The sequence below is a fragment of the Polyodon spathula genome, chromosome 13 (assembly GCF_017654505.1).
Source record: "Polyodon spathula isolate WHYD16114869_AA chromosome 13, ASM1765450v1, whole genome shotgun sequence".
Classification (NCBI taxonomy): domain Eukaryota; kingdom Metazoa; phylum Chordata; class Actinopteri; order Acipenseriformes; family Polyodontidae; genus Polyodon; species Polyodon spathula.
The window spans coordinates 14,678,846-14,701,916 of NC_054546.1; the positions used below are offsets into that span (position 1 = coordinate 14,678,846).

Genomic DNA, 23,071 nt, shown 5'->3' on the forward strand with positions numbered 1-23,071 from the left:
AACATGCTAGTTAACTCAGAGAACATCTAACAAAGACACTTTTATACTTAGGCCAGTGTTCTAACACCGTGTTATACACATTTCAGACTTTTAACTGACTTGGGCTTCAGACTGAAATCCCCTTGCTTTGGGTGACCATTTCATTGAAATTGACAAGATTTACATTTTCATTTAAAAATTAAATCTTTGAATGCAATTCACTTATAATTATCAGCTTATATAAGTACACGTATCATATCATGAAATATTAAGTGTTTATAGACAAGGTTATACAGTTAAAAGCATAGATAATCATGAAAAACCTGGTTTCAAGCAGGTGTACTCTATATATATATATATATAGCCTTGAATATCTCATATCCCATACTTATAGTACACCTTATGACATAATTTGTAAATGAGCGAAATAACTCATGTATTTCGCCCTTGTGCAAAATAATATCCTCAGATTTCATCACAGAAGCATGAGCAGCTTTCAATAGATAGGCCTACTTAAAAATGTAAACTTGGCACATGTCCAGTATAGTGTCTCCTGTCACTGGGGACATCCCATGCAGGGGGAAAATTCCTAAATGCAAAATGTACCCTTAGTGGATCTAAAATACAGCAACATTAACTACTTGAATCGGTGTGAATCACATTTTCACTGCTAAAATCGCTAGAATATATGCTTCTTGTGAAAAAAAAATAGTGAATACTTAAACTGAACAGCTCTTCTCATCAATGAAATCACTTAATACAATTAAATAAGTGTGGGAGATATTAAAACAGTTTTAAAAGCCTAAACAATGTATTTAGACTGAAAAAAGCCAATGCTTCTTTATGTGCAGTATAGACACAAAACTCCACAACTAATCGCTCTACTAATCCTTGACCTGTTTATATAAAATCTGAATTGACCGGAATATTTGGGATCTTACCAACTCATATTACAATTTTTTTTTTCAACAATATAAGTACAACATGAGTGACTATTAGGAATTCAAATTCTGCAAAAATATTGAAAATATACAAATTTGCTCATGGTAGCATATTTTCACCAAAAAAAAGTGTTTCTTCATGCAAGCTGTCATAGGTAATCTCACTGACAGTTTGGGCATAGTCATGCCATCCCCTGTGGATAGCCCAGAGGAGAATTGATGGATTTTATGGTAGAGGGTACAAATTAGGTAGAGTATAATTGCCTTTGTAACAGCTCAGCAAAACTCAAAGCGCAACTGCGCCATGAATCTTTGATGGCATCAAGCCTCTGCTTCCTTTGGCTAGACATGAAATATTACAAACAGGACAAGATAGAAAGTAAAAAATAAATACATTTTTAAAAATCACCTGATGTACCAATTGCCTGGTATTCTGAATTGCTGGACACACAGGCTTTCTATACGTCGTAGGTGTCCTGCGAAATATTTTGTCTGCTGTCCTCCCTTTTATCTTCACGAGAGGAAAGAGAGAGTCTGAAGTCAGCAAAGTACTGACCCTTGACGGCTGTAAAGCACTTCAACAAGTAATGGACTAAACAGCATCTTGCTAAATTCATTATTTCTTCCTGGTTCACCTTCAAATGTCTCCTGTAGCAATTCCATTTCCAGTGATATTACAAGAAGCCTGATCGTTCACCCCTAATTTGTATAGCCTTCATGTGCAGTAAAACATACAAGTTGCCATGCTTAAAGGGGCAATCACCAAGCCATGGAAATAACCTTCCTCTCAAATACCATGACAACTGCCCGCGTGACTCCGGTGATGTCCATTTATCCTCTCCCCGAATCATCTACTTCCTGTGCAGCCGGTACAGTATAAGGACCCCACTTACAGTTCCACACGCAGCACGTTAGTGTGAAGCTCAGATGAAAGTCTGATGAAAGCTCAGATGAAAATTTGGAAAACTAAAACACAGCAAAACTGTAACAACCTCAGGAGAAAGTTTATTTGATACTTGGTTTGCACCCTCTAAGTAAAGCACCACAATTTACCTGTGTATTTATCACTGTAACTGTATCGGGGAATTCATTTTCTCGTTCTACATTTTTTGTGTCCAAAATAATTTAATAAACCACACACTCGGGGAGATATATATATATATATATATATATATATATATATATATATAATATATATATATATATATATATATACACCAGCCCTACTATTTATAACACAATTAAATACACCACAACTAAACAGATAGAGTTGTACTTCCACATTTCCCTTTATGGAAAATATAGCCCATCTATGTACCATGCCCCTGAGGCCTGAATTGTATCAGTACAACCCATGCCTTACTGCTTACACAACCACCAGGGGGTCAACACAGCTGCATCATGTTTCAAGGAGGTTCCACAGTAACACACTGCAAACATGTTACACCAAACACCAGTGGGGCAGCAAACTACTCTCAAAGGAAAGGGGTGCTAGACCATTCTCCCTTTTCAGAGAAACATGTCTCTGGTTTACCACTGATGGAGTGACATTGACAGCTGGCCTTAAGTTAGCTACAGGCATCCTGTCAACTGTGTGGAAGACTGCAAACTGTACATTTTTAAATAAGTACCCCCTCCCCCCTCCACAGTGCATCCCAAGCTATACTTATTCCTGGTTTCCAAAAAAAATAAAAATCAAACAATCTGGATTTGCACCTTGTGGAGCTACATCATGTCATGGTTTTGATCCTAATAAAGTGGTCAGGCATTTCATGCTGTGGACAAAGATACTCTTAATAAGTGCAATCCTTGTTATGCTGCTTTCTATACACTGAGATGCTACAGTATTTACCTGAGTGGGCGTGAATCATACTTCACTGATGGCAAATTTGCCTTCATCTACTGTACACTCATCCTCCAAAAACTGTAGTCTCAAGAAACCAGTACTAACATTTCATTGTCAGCGCTGGAGAAGAAAAGGAATCAATGCTGCCCTTCTGAGAAAGGTTAGTCCTTAAGCATGGCTTATTGTTATTGTTTTAAATAGTTTTTTTTTTAAATAATTCATCAGTTATCTTAAGTGCACTGTTCTACTCAATGCAATCTGGTACCAGTGGATAGGTTATAGATTAGCTGGCCCTCTACTGTACCACTGCAAGCTATTGTTCATTGAACTGGTCATACATCTTAGCGATAAAACATGACAGAAATGTGTAAGTCAAGGCCACTGGTAGCAAGGAACTCTTAGTAACGCAGACTGCAGCATTTACTATTAATAATCCATTCAATACAACGACAAAAACAACAATGAAGTCACTATATTAGTGTTGACAATAAGCCAAATTGTTCATATATACAGCTAACAAAGATAATGATGGATGATGTAGTTTTAAAAGTCTCCTTGTACACCCAACAGCAATGGTGGCGAGTAGACACAGTCTACAGGTTTGTGTATGTGCTTTATAAAAGCGAGCGCTTAGTGCACTAACAGTTTCGTCGTGTATGCCACACACATTATGCTGACCTTAGCGTGAGTAAGCCTTGCAGGCCTGTATTATGCCAACATGAGCAATGCTGCTGCAGCTCTAACATATTACTGAATGGAATCGAGAATTCCACAAGACCCTTGCCAACAATGGATGTTGTAATTGAAGCAAATGGAAAACGAATTGACAAGCAAATGGACTGAAGCCTATTGATGATGAAAAACAGCACAGGAAGTTGTAACACTGAGGAGCCCATCATAGAGGATGGGAGTTTAAATGTTTAGCATCACATTCGGGTTACTTTTTAAAACTTAGCGCACTCCTGTGGCCTCAAAAGGGCTCTCAAAATATTAGTTAAGAGAACTGTGATATTTCAGACCTACACCAAGTTACTCTTTAAAGCCAGTCTGTAACCAGCTATATTCAGCAATCCTTCTGCTACTAGCTGTTTACATGTTTTGTGTTTTTGTATACAGATAATATTTTACAAGAAACACCTACAAGCTATATTGTTATATCATTTCAACATGGCCTTATAGATCACAGAACTTTTAATTCAGACCCCTCTGTAGAAATAATTGTCCTAATAAAAGGCCATCCGTGATGGGGTACCCCCCACCCCTGTGTGTACTATGTATTATTTTGTATTTGTGCCATTATTATTTAAAATGTATTGTTTAATTTGTATAAAATACGATGTTTTGTTATTGTTGTTTTTGCAGAATGGATAGGGTTAAACTTCCCCGTCCATGCTAAACCCATGCAGATTTTGCCCGTCTCCAGACTGACTGATTGATTAATTTATTATTAATTTGGAGACGGTCACATGTATATAAACCCACAGCTTTGGCTGACCGGGGTGGGTTGTCCAGAGGAGGAAAGAGACAAGTAAGAACAGATACTGAAAGTAAACACTTGCCAGCACGATACTTGTTAGTAAACTTTGTTTAGTGTTTTGACTGTTTGGTTTGGCCAGAGAGCCATTTTGTTTTTGTTTAAATATTTTATATAAAAAAGAAATGACCGCATTTGCGTTTCACACCAAGGTAGTTATATGTGAGCCTGTGTGTTTAATTCTATTTTTGAGATATATAATATTTTGCATTTTGTTTCCTATTGCTGTCAGTATACCATGCCTTTCACTGGCTGTTATAACTATAAAAACAAATTGCTGATCTAGTTGTGCGCTGTATGACTGGTGAACGACAATGCGACAATTAAAGCTAGGACTGCTTCTGAATTCAAAGAGTACACAAAGTACTCAAAAAACTAAATAAACACAATATTTGAGAAATTGCAATAACAACCACCCGGAATGATAAAAAGGAACTAAAAGGAACTGCAAAAAATAAAAAATAAAAAAGGTCATTTTAAGCTAAGGTTTAATATTAGGGCATACAATATATAAGAAAAGCAAAACAAAAACATCCATCATTTACAACAGGAATTTAGCTCTAAGCTAAGCAGCAATTAATACAAATGTTTGGAGTAATGTTTAAAAACCAGACCAAGTCTAGGCCTCCTCTCTCTGGGGACAGCATCAACATGAAAATGGACAGTGGATACTCAGTCCGGGGATGAAAGACCAGTTAAACACCTGCCAGTGTTAAAGTATTGTATCTAAATAAATAACTGAATACATCTTACCTGCAGTGTGACTAATACATTACTTTCTGCCTATTACAATATTTATACTGTAGCAGAACAATTAATAATATTCTGATATGCCAATAGATATGCCAATAGTTCTGTTATTCTAACAACACTCTAGTAACCTGTCGTGTTGTGAGCAATGTTCGACTGCTTACCTCACTTTAAGCTCAATGCACAGTATTAAGAACAGACCATACCTAAGTAATTTTAGTAACCCAAGTTGTTTAGAAGCTTAGAAATATAGAAAGATATAGAGTAGTCAGTCTGTGCAATCGTTATTACCCAGGGGGTGATCTGAGAATCTCAAAAATCAGTTTCTGACGCATGGAAACGGTTCACAATTTTGTTTATACCATAGACTCATACATTTCTTCAGCGCTGTACCTGCTTGAGGAATTGAGTGCTGCTAAGTCACACAAAGTCAAACTGACAAAAACTCAAAACACAAATTGCTTCCAAAATAAAAGACTACGATCATGTTCCTTTTCCACAAAAGAGTTTTTAACCGTTTCAGTTTTCCACATGGTACAATACTCACTTATTTTAACAGTGATCACCAACAACCCTTTCGAAAAAATGGATCTGCCCTATTGTATCTCTCGACTCAAGGGAGGCTTTGCTGGTTTTCAATAAAAAAACAATGTCAGTATACAAGTGTATCATGCAAACCCAAACACCACATACTGTGGAAAAAGATAAAATTATATTCCACAAGTATAAAATGACAGCATTCTAAAATGTTGAATACTTAAGGGGCTACTGCAACACTGATTAAAGTGCAAGACCTCATTTATTGTAATCCCTCCAGTTACAAATTCTGTAATACAACCCTCCCTTTGCGTAACTTTGAACCTTGGTCTTCACTTTACATAAGGGACGCATTAGTCTGATGCCAAGACAAATAGGTTCCTAATTTACAAAATGACGACTATGACACTGGGGTGTTGTTTGGAAACAAATACAACATGCTGTATTCGCCTGTTACCCAACACCTTTGTTAACTGTTGTTCTGATCAAGAGAGAACCACATTATTCCACTCCATGCTTACACACAGCCATCCGTTATTTGAACAACAGGTTATTATACAGAGTTTGGAACAAAAAAAATACATTTCAATCACTGACCAGAGCACTGCCACTACGGGCACTGATTCAACCTGACACGTTTGCAAGGTGTTTAAATTATTCTGGAGGGATGCATGACCATTTCCAGTCTTGGATATGGAAGCCCCTACTAACTGAGCAACATGCATCAACCATCTGTCTGAGTCTATTTGATCTGCTGTCTTGCCCATTGTGACTGAAACAGACTTGCAACAGGGACATGCAGCTTTTATATATTACATCACATCAGGGATGCCTTTGAAACAACAAAGCATATCAGCCATGTGACAGTCATTCCTCTCTTTCATAAAAGTACATATTTTAGCCCCTTTAAAATAAATTATTATTTGCCAAGTTTACTAGCTATTCCAGCAAAAATGTTTTTGAAAATACTTAAGGCAGGGGGAAGTGAGGAGGGAGAGCACATCAGTGTTGTGCAGGCTTCACTGTTCATTGCTTCAGTGCACAGCGCTAATATGCTTCCCTTCCTCACTTTCACACAATCAGCCTTGATGAGTCTTTTCAGACTAAACAGATAAGAAATTCACTTGGATTTTTTAGATAACATTAATAACCGTATTCTGTTTTTTACACACCATTGTTGGAGTGATTGTGTGGAAATTACTATATTTAACAAAAAAGCGGCAAATTCTGTGTTTAAATACATATAAGAAAGGTTAAAAAATGTAGACGATATAAAGTAACCCTTTAATAAACCATTATGATTTGAATTTGGGATTATTGAGATGTGCTGTAGCATGTACCCCCATTCTTGTCCCTTGGGCAAAAGGTGTTTTGCATCAAGTCAGTTGAACTCTTAATTTATCAGCAAGGAATTGGTTCAAGGACACCGGAGCTCAAGGGAGAACCTTATTTTTGGAACATGTTCAATATTGTCTGGATTATTATATTTATTTATTTAACAGGCACTTTTATCCAAATCTACTGGATCTGCCAGTATATCTGCCATCTGTATATCTTTCTATCAGTCAATATCTGCCAATATTGACTGATAGAAAGCATTTACTCCTGGCTTTAATTAAAAAAACAGAGCAACGTTGAAAGGGAGAATCTGAATAAGGTGTATGGCCAAATTACTCTGTAAACAAATGAACACTCTTCACGAAAATGGTCCTTAAAAAAGCATTTCTTTAAACAGCGTTTAAACTTTTGTGAATAGGGTTCTAGATTTCTAAAACAAACACGTTTTTCTCCTTCCTAAAAAACAGCAGCGATTAAGAATAGAAACTGCTGTACTTGCTTAGTAAATCCTGCGCAAAACAGAGACGAAATGAAAGTGTGGAGCTAAGTTTACAGTATCGTGTTATCAGCAGACACAACTGCAAGTGCCTCTAGTTGGGTCCATTACAGTCAGCCCTTGTTTTGTGGCTCACAATGACAACTGAAACCCCTGGATTCAAGTAAAGATAAAAAGAACAAAAAAAAAACAAACAAACTCAGCTTTCTGTCTCTAAGTGCCTGGGATAAAAGGCAATAAGGGAGAATACCAAATGACTTGACAAAACTGTTTTTCAAAGATGGCAGTGTCCCAGACTACAATATGGATTTTGAATGGCTTGTCTCGAGCGGGAAACTCAATACACGCATTTTACTACATCTGAAGCAAAGATGGATTCCAGTTCTCCCTGCCTCACAAGGCTTGATGGGCTCATCTCGGCTCATGAGCCAAGAATGTACAGGACAACCCTTTTACTGGTGGATTAGCTACAGTATGTGATATGTTACGGGCTCTATTTTGAGAAATAAAACGGCAAAACTCACAAGAAACAACCTAAACTACTACAGGAAGGTGAGTTGAATATGTCATTTCCTGCTGGTTTTACTCCCTATTTATTCTGTTGCCGTTGCACTTGCTTCAAAAGTAGGGGTAGCCTTTTACCTCAAGGTCCCTGGTAAGGTTGGTAGTATTAGCAATCTATTTTGACTTGGTAGCAGTATAAAATTAGGTCTGGTGGTCTCACCGAATTCCTAGTAGAAAGCTACAGTATATCAGTATCAAACGTAGATCATGATTATCTACATCCACCACAGGTACTGTACACAACATACAGACAGATGGTAAGCTTCCGCCATATCAAACCAGATACACAGAATAACTTCTGTGAATTTTTTTTTGTTTATCAAATTCCATTCAATCATGATCAGTTACACAGATATAATTTGTAACACATAATTGTAGGTAAAAACAGATCATATTCTCCTTGCATTCACAGATTCAACGCTCAATAACATGTGCTAGAGGAAGTTTAATAAGGCACTGGACAAGTGGTTCTTTGGATATATGTAAGGAGTGACATACAGACATGCGGGTACCTCGACAATATCCCTGAAGATAGGTCATAATATGCATTTGGCCTGTGTCTAAAAACACTGTGTAATTGATTATAATTTAGATAAAGTGACACTGCAGTGCTGTCGGCTTGAGACTGTAAAAGCAAAGGGGCAGAACAGCTTTCTCCCTACAGGTCAAGACTGCCCATCTCCTGAACAAAGCAATGCTAAATGCATACAGATGCCATCAATAAACTAACATTTGGGCTTCCCAACAGTCAATGTGTCCTTAGCTGCAACTGTGGAGTTAAAATCCCAAACCTTTTCATTTATGTTTTTTGTTGTTGTTCAATTTTTCTATTGCAATGGTATTATTACAGCTTTTTCTTTTCAATACAGTATCTGCACAGCCTACCATTAAGAACATTTTGTTTGTTTTTTCTTCAAAAAAACAGATAAAGACAACAGACATTGCATTTGAGGTCTTGTTTACTTTATTATGGACTAGAAAAATGTAATTTTTTTGTTTTGGTACATTTTTATTTAACAAAAGGTTTAAACAAAGATAACTACAGTCACAAAACTGGGAAAAAAATCTAAAACAACCCACTGTTTAGTTTGGTGTCTGCTTAACACTCTACAATGGAGCTCAAAAAACCTTGGGACTGTGCTTAAAGTCAATTGTGAATCTTAATGGTGATTATCCTTTTCTATGAAGGGATATAAAGATGCAATTATCTAAAGCCTGCCCTATATTAATGCATAATACAGTCTCCCCCATCTGCATTAGGGAGAGGTGGAGTCCTGACCGTAAATCCCATATGCACTCAGATTTAAAACAAGAAAGCTTTGGGTGCTCTATATATGTCATATCTGTAAGCAACTGACCCTTGCGCTGTACGCATGTTCAGAACATAGCCTCCACGACTGGTGAATAAGACCTTGGACTCTGCAGTGAATTAATTAACCACTATCCATGGTTAAAAGGGACAGCTGTATGGAAGTTGTCAAATGACATTCAATGTAAATTGTGAAGAAAAAAATAAATAAAAATCATACTACAGCCAAGATATTAAGTCAAGTGGAAATCCCTAGACACAATCACCGAGATTTGGCTTTTGTCTTCCCAAATGACTGTGGAAGATGCATGTCCTCAGTGTTTTAGTTTAATATTAAACTTGGATCCGAAGCATGACAAAGAGCAAGAGCGCAAGGAGGTAAAGCAGAGCCCTGTCTGTCATACTGACAAAAAAATGAAGTACCTTCAGTGCAAATCTACATGCCAGTTGATGAGAACATGCCTCACCGCTTGGAGTAAATTATGGTTATCTGCCCTAAGGGGATTTTAAGAGTGGGGGTAAATAAATTGAAAGCTGCAGTGACATTGGAGGAACAGATTATTAGATAATTCACTAACAGATCAAAGAAAACTACTGATGGGTCACAGCAGTCTTGATTTTTAATTGTAACACGATCAAATGTACAAAATAAACGAGATGCTTTTTTAAAACATGCCAGTTCCTATCTGTGCTTTACATCAACACCCCTTCCTGAAAGCATAAATCCCTTTTAAATAGAACACCTGCAGAAAGAAAATTAATTAAAAATCAAATTCTAAAAACCACATAATTGAACACAAAAATATATATATATATATATATATATATATATATATATATATATATATATATATATATATATATATATATATATATATATATGTTTTACAGAGCTAAAGCTAGAAAACAACATGACAACTAAAAGTGCCACCTAAAATTACAAGAGGTGCAGCTGATTTGCCATTACTGTCAAATCAGCATGAAACAATGCAAATGTGGCTCTCTAATATTCCCCCTGTTATGGCTTCATACCTGCTGGGTAGAATTTAGTAAATGCTGTCCTGTGTTTAACAGAGGGACTCCACATTATCATACAATTCAAAACCTAAAAGTGTTGTACTAGAGGGCAGCGTCTCAGTAAACATGATATCATAAACACATGTTTAGTACTACATACACTGTCATGGCTGTGAGGCTGATGAGGATTTTAAGCCTAAGCTTTCTAGTAAAACACCTCCCTCCGTTATTACTGCAGTCCACATTTGTGCTATCTATATACATCTCCATATAAAAACACAATTCACTGAAGGGCAAACACACGATTCCCCAGCCTAGTAACACAACTACAGTCCTGTATACCCCCAATTGTGCACCCTCTATGTGCATGCTGGAATCCAAATTAAAACAAAGGAATGCATTGGTACAGTACAGCACTGTATCTAAAAGGTACCTTTTTCTTTCGTTCCCGGGTCCGTTTCTTGTTCTTCTTTTTTTCATCTTCTGCATTAACATCAAAATCCCTGTTTTTCTTCAGCTGGGAAGCCGCATGAGCCATAATGAAAAGATTTAGATATCCGATGAAATGAGGTGACTATGAGGAGGGGAAATACACAAAAGGTAAGGGTCCTTCTTTTAGGGGATAGAAGAAGAAGAAGGCTTTGCGTTTCTATATATCACCCACTGCAAGGTAGCCAGGAGAATGGAGCTAGAGGAAAACATCACCTTCACAGGAACTACTTGTTTCTAAGGAGAACACATTTTCCTCTTTGCTGATTTCTTCATAGTCATCCAATCTTTACCTGCTACCACCTAAACAATACTGCCATCCTAATGCATTAAATGTAATGAAAAAGCTGCTGGGACAGAGGAGGCTGTATTACTGCTATAGCCCCAGCCACCAGCTGGAAGTGCCCAAGTGAGCCCAAGGATGGGGGGATGCTCCTAATAGTAATGCTGTGCAGATTAGCATTTACGGGGGGAGGGAGGATGTGTTCCAGTAATAAACCAATACTGTCATGTTTCTGAGGCAGTTTGATTCCGATCCATTCCAGTTAAATGCAACCTGCTCTGTCAGGGAATAGCGCTTCAGCAGAATAAGACCTACATGGAATGGAAAATGGAAAATGGTCCTGCTATGCTTCACTGCTGATGCTGACAGAATTATACAGTAAAATAAAACATTCTTCCTATTTTCTCCCACAGATGCCATACACCGCATTGTGTATATGCAATCTCCACATTGCCTGGGATCAGTGTATGTATATATGTAAATCTTTTTTTTTCCTTTTTATTAAGAGAAATCAAATCAATGTTACAGCCTATTTGTTCTCTCCCCATACACTAGCTTCAGCATACCCTTTGTGCCTCAGACTATTTCAATCACCTTACTATATTTTGCCACCTTAGTCCTTGGTGACTGACTGCAGCTTTTGAATATTCATGATGGGTTGTGAAGAAGCCTCAACAGCAGGCCTGCTTCAGCTTCACTGTGTGTGCGTGTGTGCGTGTGTGCGTGCGTACAGGCTATTTTAACATGCTGAGCACAAAGCATCAGATTTACTGAGCATTAGCGATACTGGATTCTAAATATTTACACTCCTCGATATTCTGACACAATCCAATCTGTACAGAAATGATCTAAAATAAACATAAACACCCTTTTTCAGTCCCCATGAAATGAGGGGTGCCCTGGATCAACGTAATTTCAATTTCTTTCATTGCTTCTTATTAGAAAAACAAATACAATTGTCTGAAAACTGAAATGTCATGAATTATTCAGTTTTTCTACTATATATTTTAAAAAATCTCCAGAAAATTGTTTTTGGTGGTAATATAAAGCAAAAGAGTTGAATCTAAAATGCTGTCATATGTTTGTTTTTTTTCTAGGGCACCCCTCAGATGTGAGGGACTGGCTACAGAGTCTGCAGGCTCCATGATAATTTCCCCTCACAGCTCAGCAAGCAAGAGCAACTCATTTGACCTCTTTCAATTGTGTGACATCTACGGCTGAGACCACCAAACTCATTTCACTTGTGACCTGTGCCCTATTGAAATTGAAGCCAGAGGTGAAAAACACAAGAAGCAAGGGAAATAGACTGCTGTTGTAGCTAGCCCACTCCTAAATCAGGGATTCATAACCATACATCATTTAGCGACAGTTAAAATACAAATTGAAATACTGTTGCTAGGCACCAGCTCATGGCATTGTTGTGGGAGTGATTTTATAGAAACTGTGTGAAACACTGGATGCTATACTGAAAGGATATTTGATTCTTGATTCTGACTCACAGTTTGTTACATAACTTATTGTACCAGATGTTTATAAGATAGCCTTCATAAGCCAATCCCAAATTAGTCCTACATTGAGACCTCTGCTTATTCTATATGTCCTTACCAAGTTTATTACAACTGTGAACATTTCTGCACACTGCTAACTGTATGTACCTGGTAAGCAGTAGTGTGTTTCTGGTGCATACAGTAAGGTGGTTAAGCAGAACAAATAAAACACAATCTTTTTTCCAGGCAAAATTAAGGAGTCAAGAACGGGTAAGAGAACAGTGTGAAGAGCTCATTGGTAATCCTCAAAGCCTCTTAACTAATGTTTCTCATATACTCATTCTCATATTGAACCCTTAATGCTCTACTCTAATAGATGTAATGCAATCAAAGTTATGTAATATTTAAGAGGCTTGCACAGCGCTTGTTAAAATAGATCCCTTTGTCGGGTCAGATCAGAAATGTCTTCCGTGTTCAGGTACATTTCCTGCTTGCCTGCAGTTTCAGGTTCAGGTCTTTTCTATAGCAGGCTGTCAGTTAACCTTCAGAGTCTCCTGTTATCACATCCTGCAGCTGACGTACTTCTACAGTGTACTCGTCAGGTGAAACAGTAATGCCACCCTGGCCTCAAACACCCCTTTAGAATGAAAGGAAGCCTGCTTCTTTTACTTTTAAACGTCATGTTGAAGTGCACACCGGAACAACAGTCCTCAGTGTTCCCTCTAGGTTGCTGCAAGGTTAAGTCCAGGAGACAGACACATACAGTACATAAGCACAATGCTTTTGGCCAGTGTGTGTAAAAGTAAAACAGTGTAAGTTTGACTTAAATCTATACATACTCATGGACAGACACCACCGCATATGTACTCAGGTTATAACAAGCACAGTAACTGCAGTTAAGAATGAGCAAATTTCACAAGTGGATAAGTGGTTTTCCAGCAATATCTATACACATGTCCTATTCAGACAACTCCACGATATCTCACTGTGTGCAGCACTGTATTTCACACATACATCTAGAGAACGTACCCAATACAGACGGATAAAACTTGGCTAATTCCTAATACAATTCTCAATTTCTTCCATTTAATTTAAACAAAAACAATTTCTCAGCTGGCACTAGCTTTTTAAAGAGGTATGTCCAAAGTAAGTGAGGGATTTCACAATTACAAAGAAGCATGTGTAATATATAGGTGTATTTTTTTTTTTTGTCAAAGCCCTACACAGCCAATGTTCGCCTAACCTTCCTACATTTTTCACCACTCAAGACACTGTCTCCTATCGGTGTGCAAAAAAATCTTTAGCCACAGCTTTTAGCTTGAAGTAAAAGTGTGAAAAGCACTCTTGTTGATCCATTTATGACTAAAAGCCTCTTCAGAGATATGTAATTAATGTAACATGGAGTGTGTCTATTTTAGTTAAGCAATTTGCACTGACTACACTAAGTAGTACTGAGTCTTAAAGAGTTAAAGCTTCCAGTGGGGAACAGCCAGTCAGCTGACAATGCAGGCAGAAAGGATGGCTGGCACTCACTTGATGACACCAGCATAAGCTACAAAACAGCGTGACATGAATCCTTTGTGCTGTGAAAGCGGGGATCCTCCTGAGAACACTGAGAACAATATGGCATTAAACATCCTCCATAATACACTCATAGGCCAAGGTCTGGTCGTATGTGTACTGTGTATTGAAATTAAAAACCACAACATGTTGTATTCTACCAGAAAAATAAATAAAATAAATATGTGTGTGTGTACAGTACAGTACAGTACAGTACAGTACAGTACAATTCAGGTTCTGAGATGACGACAGCTCAAGATATGAGCAGCTCCAGTAAACTGGCAGCAAGGTACCACAGTAGTAAAATAGTTATATTTTGACATGCTGCTTGTCTTGTTTCACAGTGAAATGAGCAAATACACACACACTTTAGAAAGTACCATGGTACCATATTAATACCAGTGTTGCTACTGTGTCAGGACCTGGGCAAATATTTGTCCCAAACCCAATGTCTTGCGTTTGCTGGTAATGCAGTGGTCGGCTAATGGTCCTGCTAGAGTCTATAATGGCAATCCAATTGGATTTCTATTCAGGTTACTTACAAATTCAATAATGTTGTTTACAACCTGTAAATGTTGCATTTACTTTAATGCTCAGAAACCTGAAATATTTAAGAGAATAAATGTAATAGCTACCATCCATGGTTTTAAAGTACACTATATGAAGCTGAGACTACATTTTAATTAATATTACAATATGTGAAGGACTTTAACACTCTGACAATCATATATCCTGCCCCAACACTGTATGTTTTCTTCCTTAAACATTTAACTGGAATATGATAAGGTACTTGTGATATACAACAATGTATACGTGTGAAACAGTAAAAATATCAGAAAGTCTCTGTTAGTTTGCTGTGCCTCATACAGTTCTGACAGACAAGGGAAAGGTAATACTGCAGTTGGACTGAGTACAAATAGTTTACTAGTTCTTGTTCATGTGTAAAATGAGACGCATTACCAAACTTTGAATACAATGCAGCCTGTGGCAGGCTTCCCAGAGCCTACCAAGAGAATTTCCCACCATTCCAGGGTGTCGTGTGCATTACCGGAGCCCAAGTGTTCCCCATTTCAAACCTGCTGGCCAAGCGCCAACGGGCCACTCCAGGAATTGATTTTGAATGGTTCTATTTCACCTCAGCGTGAGGCTACATCCTAGATGTATACATCTGTAATTGATTATTGTTTTAAGTTTTAAGTTACTGATTACATGTGTTGGATGCGTGATATACTGTACACAGAACTGTTTCTACTACTGCTTTTTCAACGCGTAAGACTGTACTCCTCGTTTCCTAATGAGAAAAACACAAATCTGGAGCACATCGTCTTATGTCTGAAACTGTAAGACTGCGAAGCAAAAAGCCCAAACAATGTATTCACTGCCTGGTTGTAACTGGGTAAAAGCATTCCACTCAGTTATTAAAGACCATGTTAAGATGGGCTACTAAAAGACAAGATGTTATATAGATATGCGGTTGTTTTATAATACAGAATTAAATAAATACTTTATATCTTTGTAGTATTTAATGTCTTTGTTTAACATCCTATTCCAACATGTGTGTTCTCTATCATTCTCTATTGCTGCTTTGATCATTATTTAATATTCCAGCAAAAAATGTCCTTTTTCAACCACTGGATCTGATTCTGACTAATAAAAGCTGGATTTCTGGTTGATGTGGTTTGAAAAATGACCACTAGCAGTGTGAAGCTGGGATTTTGTTTAAAGACTCACAGTTGGCACAGTTACAGAGGGGGCACAAATTACAGACTGTACAATAATTTTACGAAAATGTAGATGGTGAATATTCCTTTAACATGGAAATTTGGCCCCTTTGTTATTAATTAAATAATAGTGATGTTAGATCACAAATCTCAATCTGAAGTGTGTTTTTTGGTCTTCTCAGGGAAGTGAAGAGATTTTTTTTTTGTTTTGACAGATCACACCAGACAGGTTGATGCAGGCTCATCTAAGTTTACCATGCCTATGAAACGAAGGAACACAATTTGCTTAATTGTTGAACAAGCTGTTGAATAGCGGTAAATCCTCATGTCTAGAAAGGATACATTAGTCCTAACTGAAAGAGCATATGCAGATTAGCACTCAGTTTGCGCATGGACACTGAAGTAGCGCTGTTCATGGTAACAGGTTAGAGTATCCATCCTTCAATGTTAAAAGAGAGATGTGTATTGGTTTTTCTTTTGTTCTATTTACAACAAGGCCTTTGTTTCAGGGCTTGTCAAGCTGATGTCATACAGTTTAAACAATGTTCAACATGAACCATGTGTTTTTGCAAATGCTTTCCCATATCTGGCATCAAAGACCTATTTTCATATTTCGTGGTCGAGCGAATTTTTAATTTTTATTTATTATTGTTTCTAATTTTGCACTCGTTCAAATCCAATGACAGAATGATTGAGTGAATTGCACTGTTCCAAATTACATTGAGTTGCCAAGCAAATAAATCTGTTCAATATAGGTTTTAACATTGTTTCTTTTCCACATATTGTGCTTGTTACATAAACAGAAGGGACATGAGGCGCTGTGGTTATGTCACTCATGAGGATACTAGGGTGACCAGACAGCAAGAGTGAAAAATCGGGACACTTTCAGTTTGTGCGGGGAGGAAAGAAACCTTGTTTAAATTAACTACTGCACAGTGCAATTCACGCAAAATACGTATCTTTCTTATGTAGATAGGCTTTTTTTTCATTCCTTCGCCTTCCTGTGTGTATTGCACTTAGGCAAAAACAAAAAAGTGCGTGCGTGCGTGCGTGCGTGCGTGTGTGTGTGTGTGTGTTCCAAACCGGTTAACTTTCTTGTTACTGGTCAGCTGCCAACGAAGTTTTCAGCCTTGGACTTAAAATGGACAATAAAGCAAAACAGGCAAAGTATATTTTTGGGTTGAGGATCGTGTCAAGACATTTCCCAAACAAACTGTAAATGCAGATTGAGGTAATTGTTTTGCACATCTTGTGACTTAAAGAAAATACGATCGATCGCTATTTAGCTTAGGAATCACACATTAAACAAAAGGCTACTACAGAGGCTGATGACCAGAATGTAAAACAAACAAAAGCTTTCAGAAAACAAACGAGTCAGCGCAGACAATATTATATATATAATATATATATATATATATATATATATATATATATATATATATATATATATATATATATATAATCATGTCGGTTGTACCCAAGTTAAATCCGCACTACATGTAGAATCAAGCACAGCTACCTCGGTTCAAACAACCTGCTGTTTACATTTTAAACGCAGTTAGAATTTTAGACCCGAATGGCACGTTTTCTTGTTTTGACTCGGTACAGACCAAATAAATACCTGGATGGGACAAATAACATGACAACGAACGTGCTGCATATATGGACTTTATTAAAGAATGCCAGATACTTTTGGGTAGCCGAGTTTCTAATTGATGACCACATATGTATACCTGGCAAAGCTTTGCCTTACACTTCCAACCAGTTCAGTGGATGCAGACGTGTAGTCTCAATGTATGGTAAATCCACACCAGACAGAGAATGTCGGCAGCAACTATTGTTTCATGCTTGCCTTTAACAAATGACAGCACTCTGTTTTAGTAAGGAAGTACCACAATTTTAGGCTAATATAGTGCTATGTAATATTATTTAGGTGTATTTAATGTTTAAACAGGTCCGCGAAATCCTAATTATAACCCTAATCCTAACTGTATGACTTGGCCATGCGCGTAACTGACATTTTGACGATGACATAAGTGTAGAACTCTTTGAAGTTCATGAGGAAATTCATTTTTACTTCTGAGTTTCGATTAATTGCGCAAGTTTCAATTTACAATAATAATCATAATCATTTTTACTACTGCGTTCGGTACTTGCATTATCTTTCTTGCTTTTTAGTGGCAGGTTCGTCAACAACTCCAGCCACCATGACATTTCACAAGTAAAACACACGATGCACACCGCCACCTATGAGTGCAGGTTACTGTGATTGGATAGCCGCATTGATGCAATGCAAACAACTCACTCAAACAACACGACCTAAACCAGTAGAGTATGCTGTTGCACCGCGAGGCAGCACAGCAGACACGTATAAGAAATTTCCTGACAAGAAAATAACAAATTACATTTTATGTCTGGGATTTCCGACAGTACCTTAATTGGCACGCAGGACAAACCCCGTAATATCGGGACGTCTGGTCACCCTAGACGATACCCATAAAAAAAAATTAAAAAAATCCACGCGGCCCTTTAGCGGTACTCAGTGTTCATAGTGCATCTCTCTACATCTCTCTCTCTACCCTGATATTCATGTGATACAACCATCGTGTATTGATGTGGACACTGTTGAGTTATGATTTGCGTATAGTGTATCGTTCTGTTTACATTGGCGACACAGTGATCTCACTAGACTGTAAACTGAACCGACCAGTATACTGTTCCATAAGAGCTCTTAAACTGTTTGCACTGTGTGTACGTCCATGCGGAATCCATGCGGATAAGTAGGTTGAAATCAGAAAAGACAAACCCAAAATAGAAAGTGTAGCAGTCACTGTTAAAACGCGTGAATTCAATTGCGTAGGCAATTATGTAAATTGCAACCAACACCAGTAATTTTAAAAAGCACACTTTGGAATTCAAGCAAACAATTTTGGAAACAAATACTGTAATAAACTAAATGTATTAAATAATGTGTTCACACAATTTAAAATGCTTCAGTCGTACGTTTACAGTGCCGGTTTTCTGAACAGTGGTAAACCGTATCAATACACAAAAACGCTGCTATTTAAAAGAAAAACATTAATATATTCAAAAATAAGGCACGGAAACACTTCGAAATGTTCGTGTGAGGGTAGACGAGTAATAAAGCTCCCAGACCAGACAACCAAGGCTGGTACTCGGGTGAAACACCTCTCCGCGCCGTTTTTATTAAACAATATATATATATATATATATATATATATATATATATATATATATATATATATATATATATATATATATATATATATATATTTGAAACAAAAAAAAAAACTGCTCACAGAGCAAAATAAAAAGTTTAACAAAAGTAAATCACAAACACACTGACACAAAACAAATAAACAAGCACAGTGTAGCAATTGTTATTGTTTACTTTCTCATTTCTGTTTTGTTTCTCGCTCGCTCTTGCACAGTTCCTTCTTCCTGAACACCAACCCTGAACAAGAACAGACTGCAGGATTATATACCGATGACCATCTCCATATAAGCAATCAATTAATCAATTAACTGGAGACGGGCACCTTTTGCACAGGGTTTTTGTTTGCATGGCCAACAGTCAATAAACACCGACTGCTGACCGTGCAATCATACAAGCTGTCTGGCAGAGACGCACCGCTAACACTGCCTCTTCCAGACCATATTCAAACAATAACAAAACGGTGGGTTTTTTTTTGTTTGTTTGTTTTTTTAACACAGAATACATTTAAACCATACGTTCTAAAATAACTGCATTTCTCTTTTAAATAATACAATCCATTTACCCCTGCTTAAACAAACAAACAAACATTTATTTACATGCAGGGCTTTGCCCCGCCCCCTCTAAATTTCTTCGCCTATGACAGTTCTCAAGAACAATTAATTAAAGAAAGTAGCACTTTGCAAGTGCATATGCTGACATTTTTATTTAAAAAAAATGCAAGCACTGAATATGTCTCCCCGTTTTTTAATTCCCACTACAAACAAGAGAATCACTCAAAGACCAAGAAAACAAAAAGACAATAAAAAAACTGCTTACAATATAAATCTTGTGAAAACATTAATTTGTGATGTTTTACTGTGTTTTAAAATTTAAAAACGTATATTTCATTTTAACAAAAGTTGTAGAATCCACATATTAAAAAAAAAAAAAAAAAAAAAAAAAAATGGGGCTGAAGCGAATGTCTTTAGGTTATAATTTCATCACAAGAGTTCGCTCTTGTGGTTTACCATGTCAGCAGAACCTTTTGATACCATTATAACCTTGTAATTCATTGCAGGACCATTTGTTCTTTTTTCTATATGTTAACAAATGCTGTAGATTGTTTGTGAATAACTCATTAATATACATTTACCTATTTAAGAACTAATAAAAGAAAGTCAGCTAAAACTCCAAATATCCTTACTTTGGGATTATCAACTCCAAGTCAATCATATCATTGAAAAGGGTCTATCTGTTAATAAAATACATGATAAACCACATACTGCACTGTAAATGACTCCCAATGCTTTCCTCCTGTTGTGACAGTATACAGTAGTAGGTCTGTTCAATAACTCATTGTAAGAAATGTCCATTGAAGTATGATTAAACAGCTTCCAAGATTTAACCTTAATTAGCCCAAAATATCACAAGCCAGAATAACTATGTTACTGAATGGTTAACAAAATACTATTGAAAAATTGACTTTGAAATTGAAAAATTTTATATCTCAGCTGAAGGTCGCTAGGTTATTTCTCAACCCCATTGTAAATTCATGGGAATTCTGACATTCATTTTTCCTATTGGTTTGGTGCTATTATAGCCCAAGGATGTCGTGCATGATTATTTCCATTTGGAAGGCATTCTTTGAATTCTGTTCTTATATTTAGCACTGAAAAACAACCTCACTCCTCCTGTCTGGTAGACTTGCATTTGTATTATTATTATTATTATTATTATTATTATTATTATTATTATATTATTATTATTATTAACCTGATGTATTAGGTATTGTATGTGAGTTAAAGCACCACATTTTGTGAAAGAAAATTACATCTTATATTAGCTTGAAATTAAGTATTGGGGGTGAGTTTGAATTCCTTACTTGGTTCATTGGTTTCTTAAAATTGCTTTATTTGACTTTAAACGTTTGAAAACTGCAAACTAAACAAATTTGTCCCTGTCTCAATTTACAGGGACGTTCCATTAACAAAACTCCCTGCCAAGGTAATAGGTGTTTTGACTTTATATTGTTTAATCTGATCACCTGCACACCTGACAATTGATTAAAATTAGAGCCAGATCAGGATTCCCCTTTTTCATCAGTCAGTCTGCTTCTGGACTGACGACTGTGTGTTCCCGAACCTAACCTTGGAATTTCCAGAAGGTCTGTGTAAGAACATACCTTTGGTCTTATAAAGAAATCTGTGTTGGTGTTTTACTTTGGTGTTATATGGTCAGGGTAAACAGGTATTTCATTTTTGTTTGCTAAAAGTGCGCATAAGTGCGGTTCATTTCAATCCTGTGTTTTTGGGCCTTTACTTAGAAGGGAAAAGAGACCCGTGCAGCCTGTGTGGCGAGCCGCAAGTTCACTAAAGTCTATAGTTTCTATATTATATATTATATATATATACACACACACACACACACACACACACAACACACACACACACACACAGTACCAGTCAAAAGTTTATTATTATTATTAAGGCAAATTATTATTATGATTATTACAATTTTCTTGAACATTGCCTTATGTTTTGTATATTGTAACATGTGTTTTCATTTTCAAGTATTTACAGAAATTGTATGTGATGCCACATTATTAGTTTCCAGCAAGTGTACTCAAATTACATCTTATATTAGCAACAGTTTTTGTCAACAACCACAGATATACATCCTAGCCATCAGCAGACCAAAGCATTACAAGGGCAACATGGTGGATTTGGAACAGGCATTGCACAGTAGTACAAATGCAGCAGCACACTGTTTCCAGCATGCTCTCATATCAGTATGCATATGTTGTATTATTGTAGCTGCCCTTTCAGTACAAACCACTGCACTGCCACTGATGAAGATCATTAGCTAAAGGTTTTCCTCTTTAGCTAAGAGCCAGTGATGAAATATTCAAACTTGGTGGCTGTGATTCTAAGCTGAAGATTTATTTTATTGCTGTGATTTACGAAAGTAGAAACGGTGAAAATAATTATTTTGGATTTAAAATACAATTATATATAAATAAAATACCAATGGGTCACAATGCTTCCACTCATTTCATTGAAAATGTGACTGCTGCTGATGTTTGTGTCGATGACGATACAATCTTGCAATAGTCTGGTGTCCTCCGCTGGCCATTTAATAGAAAACCAGGAGCTCAGAAGTATCTGAAATACTGTTGTATGTTAAGGATATAGACACAGACCAGACTGAACACTGTATTACACCTCTCATTTGGTCATCGTGTTCTCCTAAAGGCTTAGTGTGACAGGATAGCTGGGAGGACAGAGACTCGGAGACAGTAAAACTGCAGTTAAAGCGCTGCTGCGCTGTTTAATAAACACAAGTAAATCAAAAAGTTGAACCAAACACTGCTCACAAAGCAAAATAAAAGGTTTAACAAAAACAAGTCACAAACACAGTAATCAGAAATGAAAATAACCAGCTCAAGGGCCAAAACAAAAGTTTTAAACAGAACTGTTTAGGCTGGGCAGCGCCTTCACTGAATCTTCTCCAAAACGCAGAATAACAAAACTTTTTCACTCCCAAATTCCCTCCTCCAAACAAAGCATTTTCTCCTCTTTTATAGCATGTGGCTGAAGCCTAATTATCAATTATTCAATTAGCTCCAGCCACATTCTCACGTGTATTTTGTCAGGGATAGGAAATTAACCCCATCCCTGCCAACCACCACCAAATCACCACACACCAATATTATAATATAAATATAATATTGTAACATGTATTAACATTGCTCTCATGTAAATTCCTCTGAATGGTCTGAGGGAATTGCAACACACCTCTCAGACTCAGAAGATGCACAGGCAGTGGGACTGATTATGGCGTTACAACCTTACTACATTTAATTCAGACTTGATTGTCTGTTTATAGTCTTGGGGTTAGGTTTAACTTTAGGATTTGCATTAGATAAGTGTGGCATCTTCTGCCAAACCTGTTTAGTGAAGCTGAGGCCACTTTATAAAGAACTACATGGGAGGAGAAAAAAAAA

General features: G+C 36.9%; 1 protein-coding gene across 26 annotated transcripts in view; it reads right to left on the bottom strand.

Moving 5' to 3' along the window:
* Positions 1-23,071, bottom strand: part of LOC121325789 (ankyrin-3-like) — a 188,079-nt gene that overhangs the window by 124,263 nt on the left and 40,745 nt on the right. For 12 of the 26 annotated variants that reach the window (XM_041268832.1, XM_041268819.1, XM_041268818.1 and 9 more), the window contains exon 1: positions 10,745-11,118. The exons of 1 other annotated variant lie outside the window; for it this stretch is intronic. In XM_041268832.1, the coding sequence (XP_041124766.1) occupies positions 10,745-10,849 (105 nt within the window). In that variant the 5' untranslated portion in view covers positions 10,850-11,118. Of the gene's footprint in view, positions 1-10,744; positions 11,121-23,071 lie in introns of those variants that run through there. 13 more of the 26 variants (XM_041268813.1, XM_041268831.1, XM_041268815.1 and 10 more) reach the window with 5 other exon arrangements.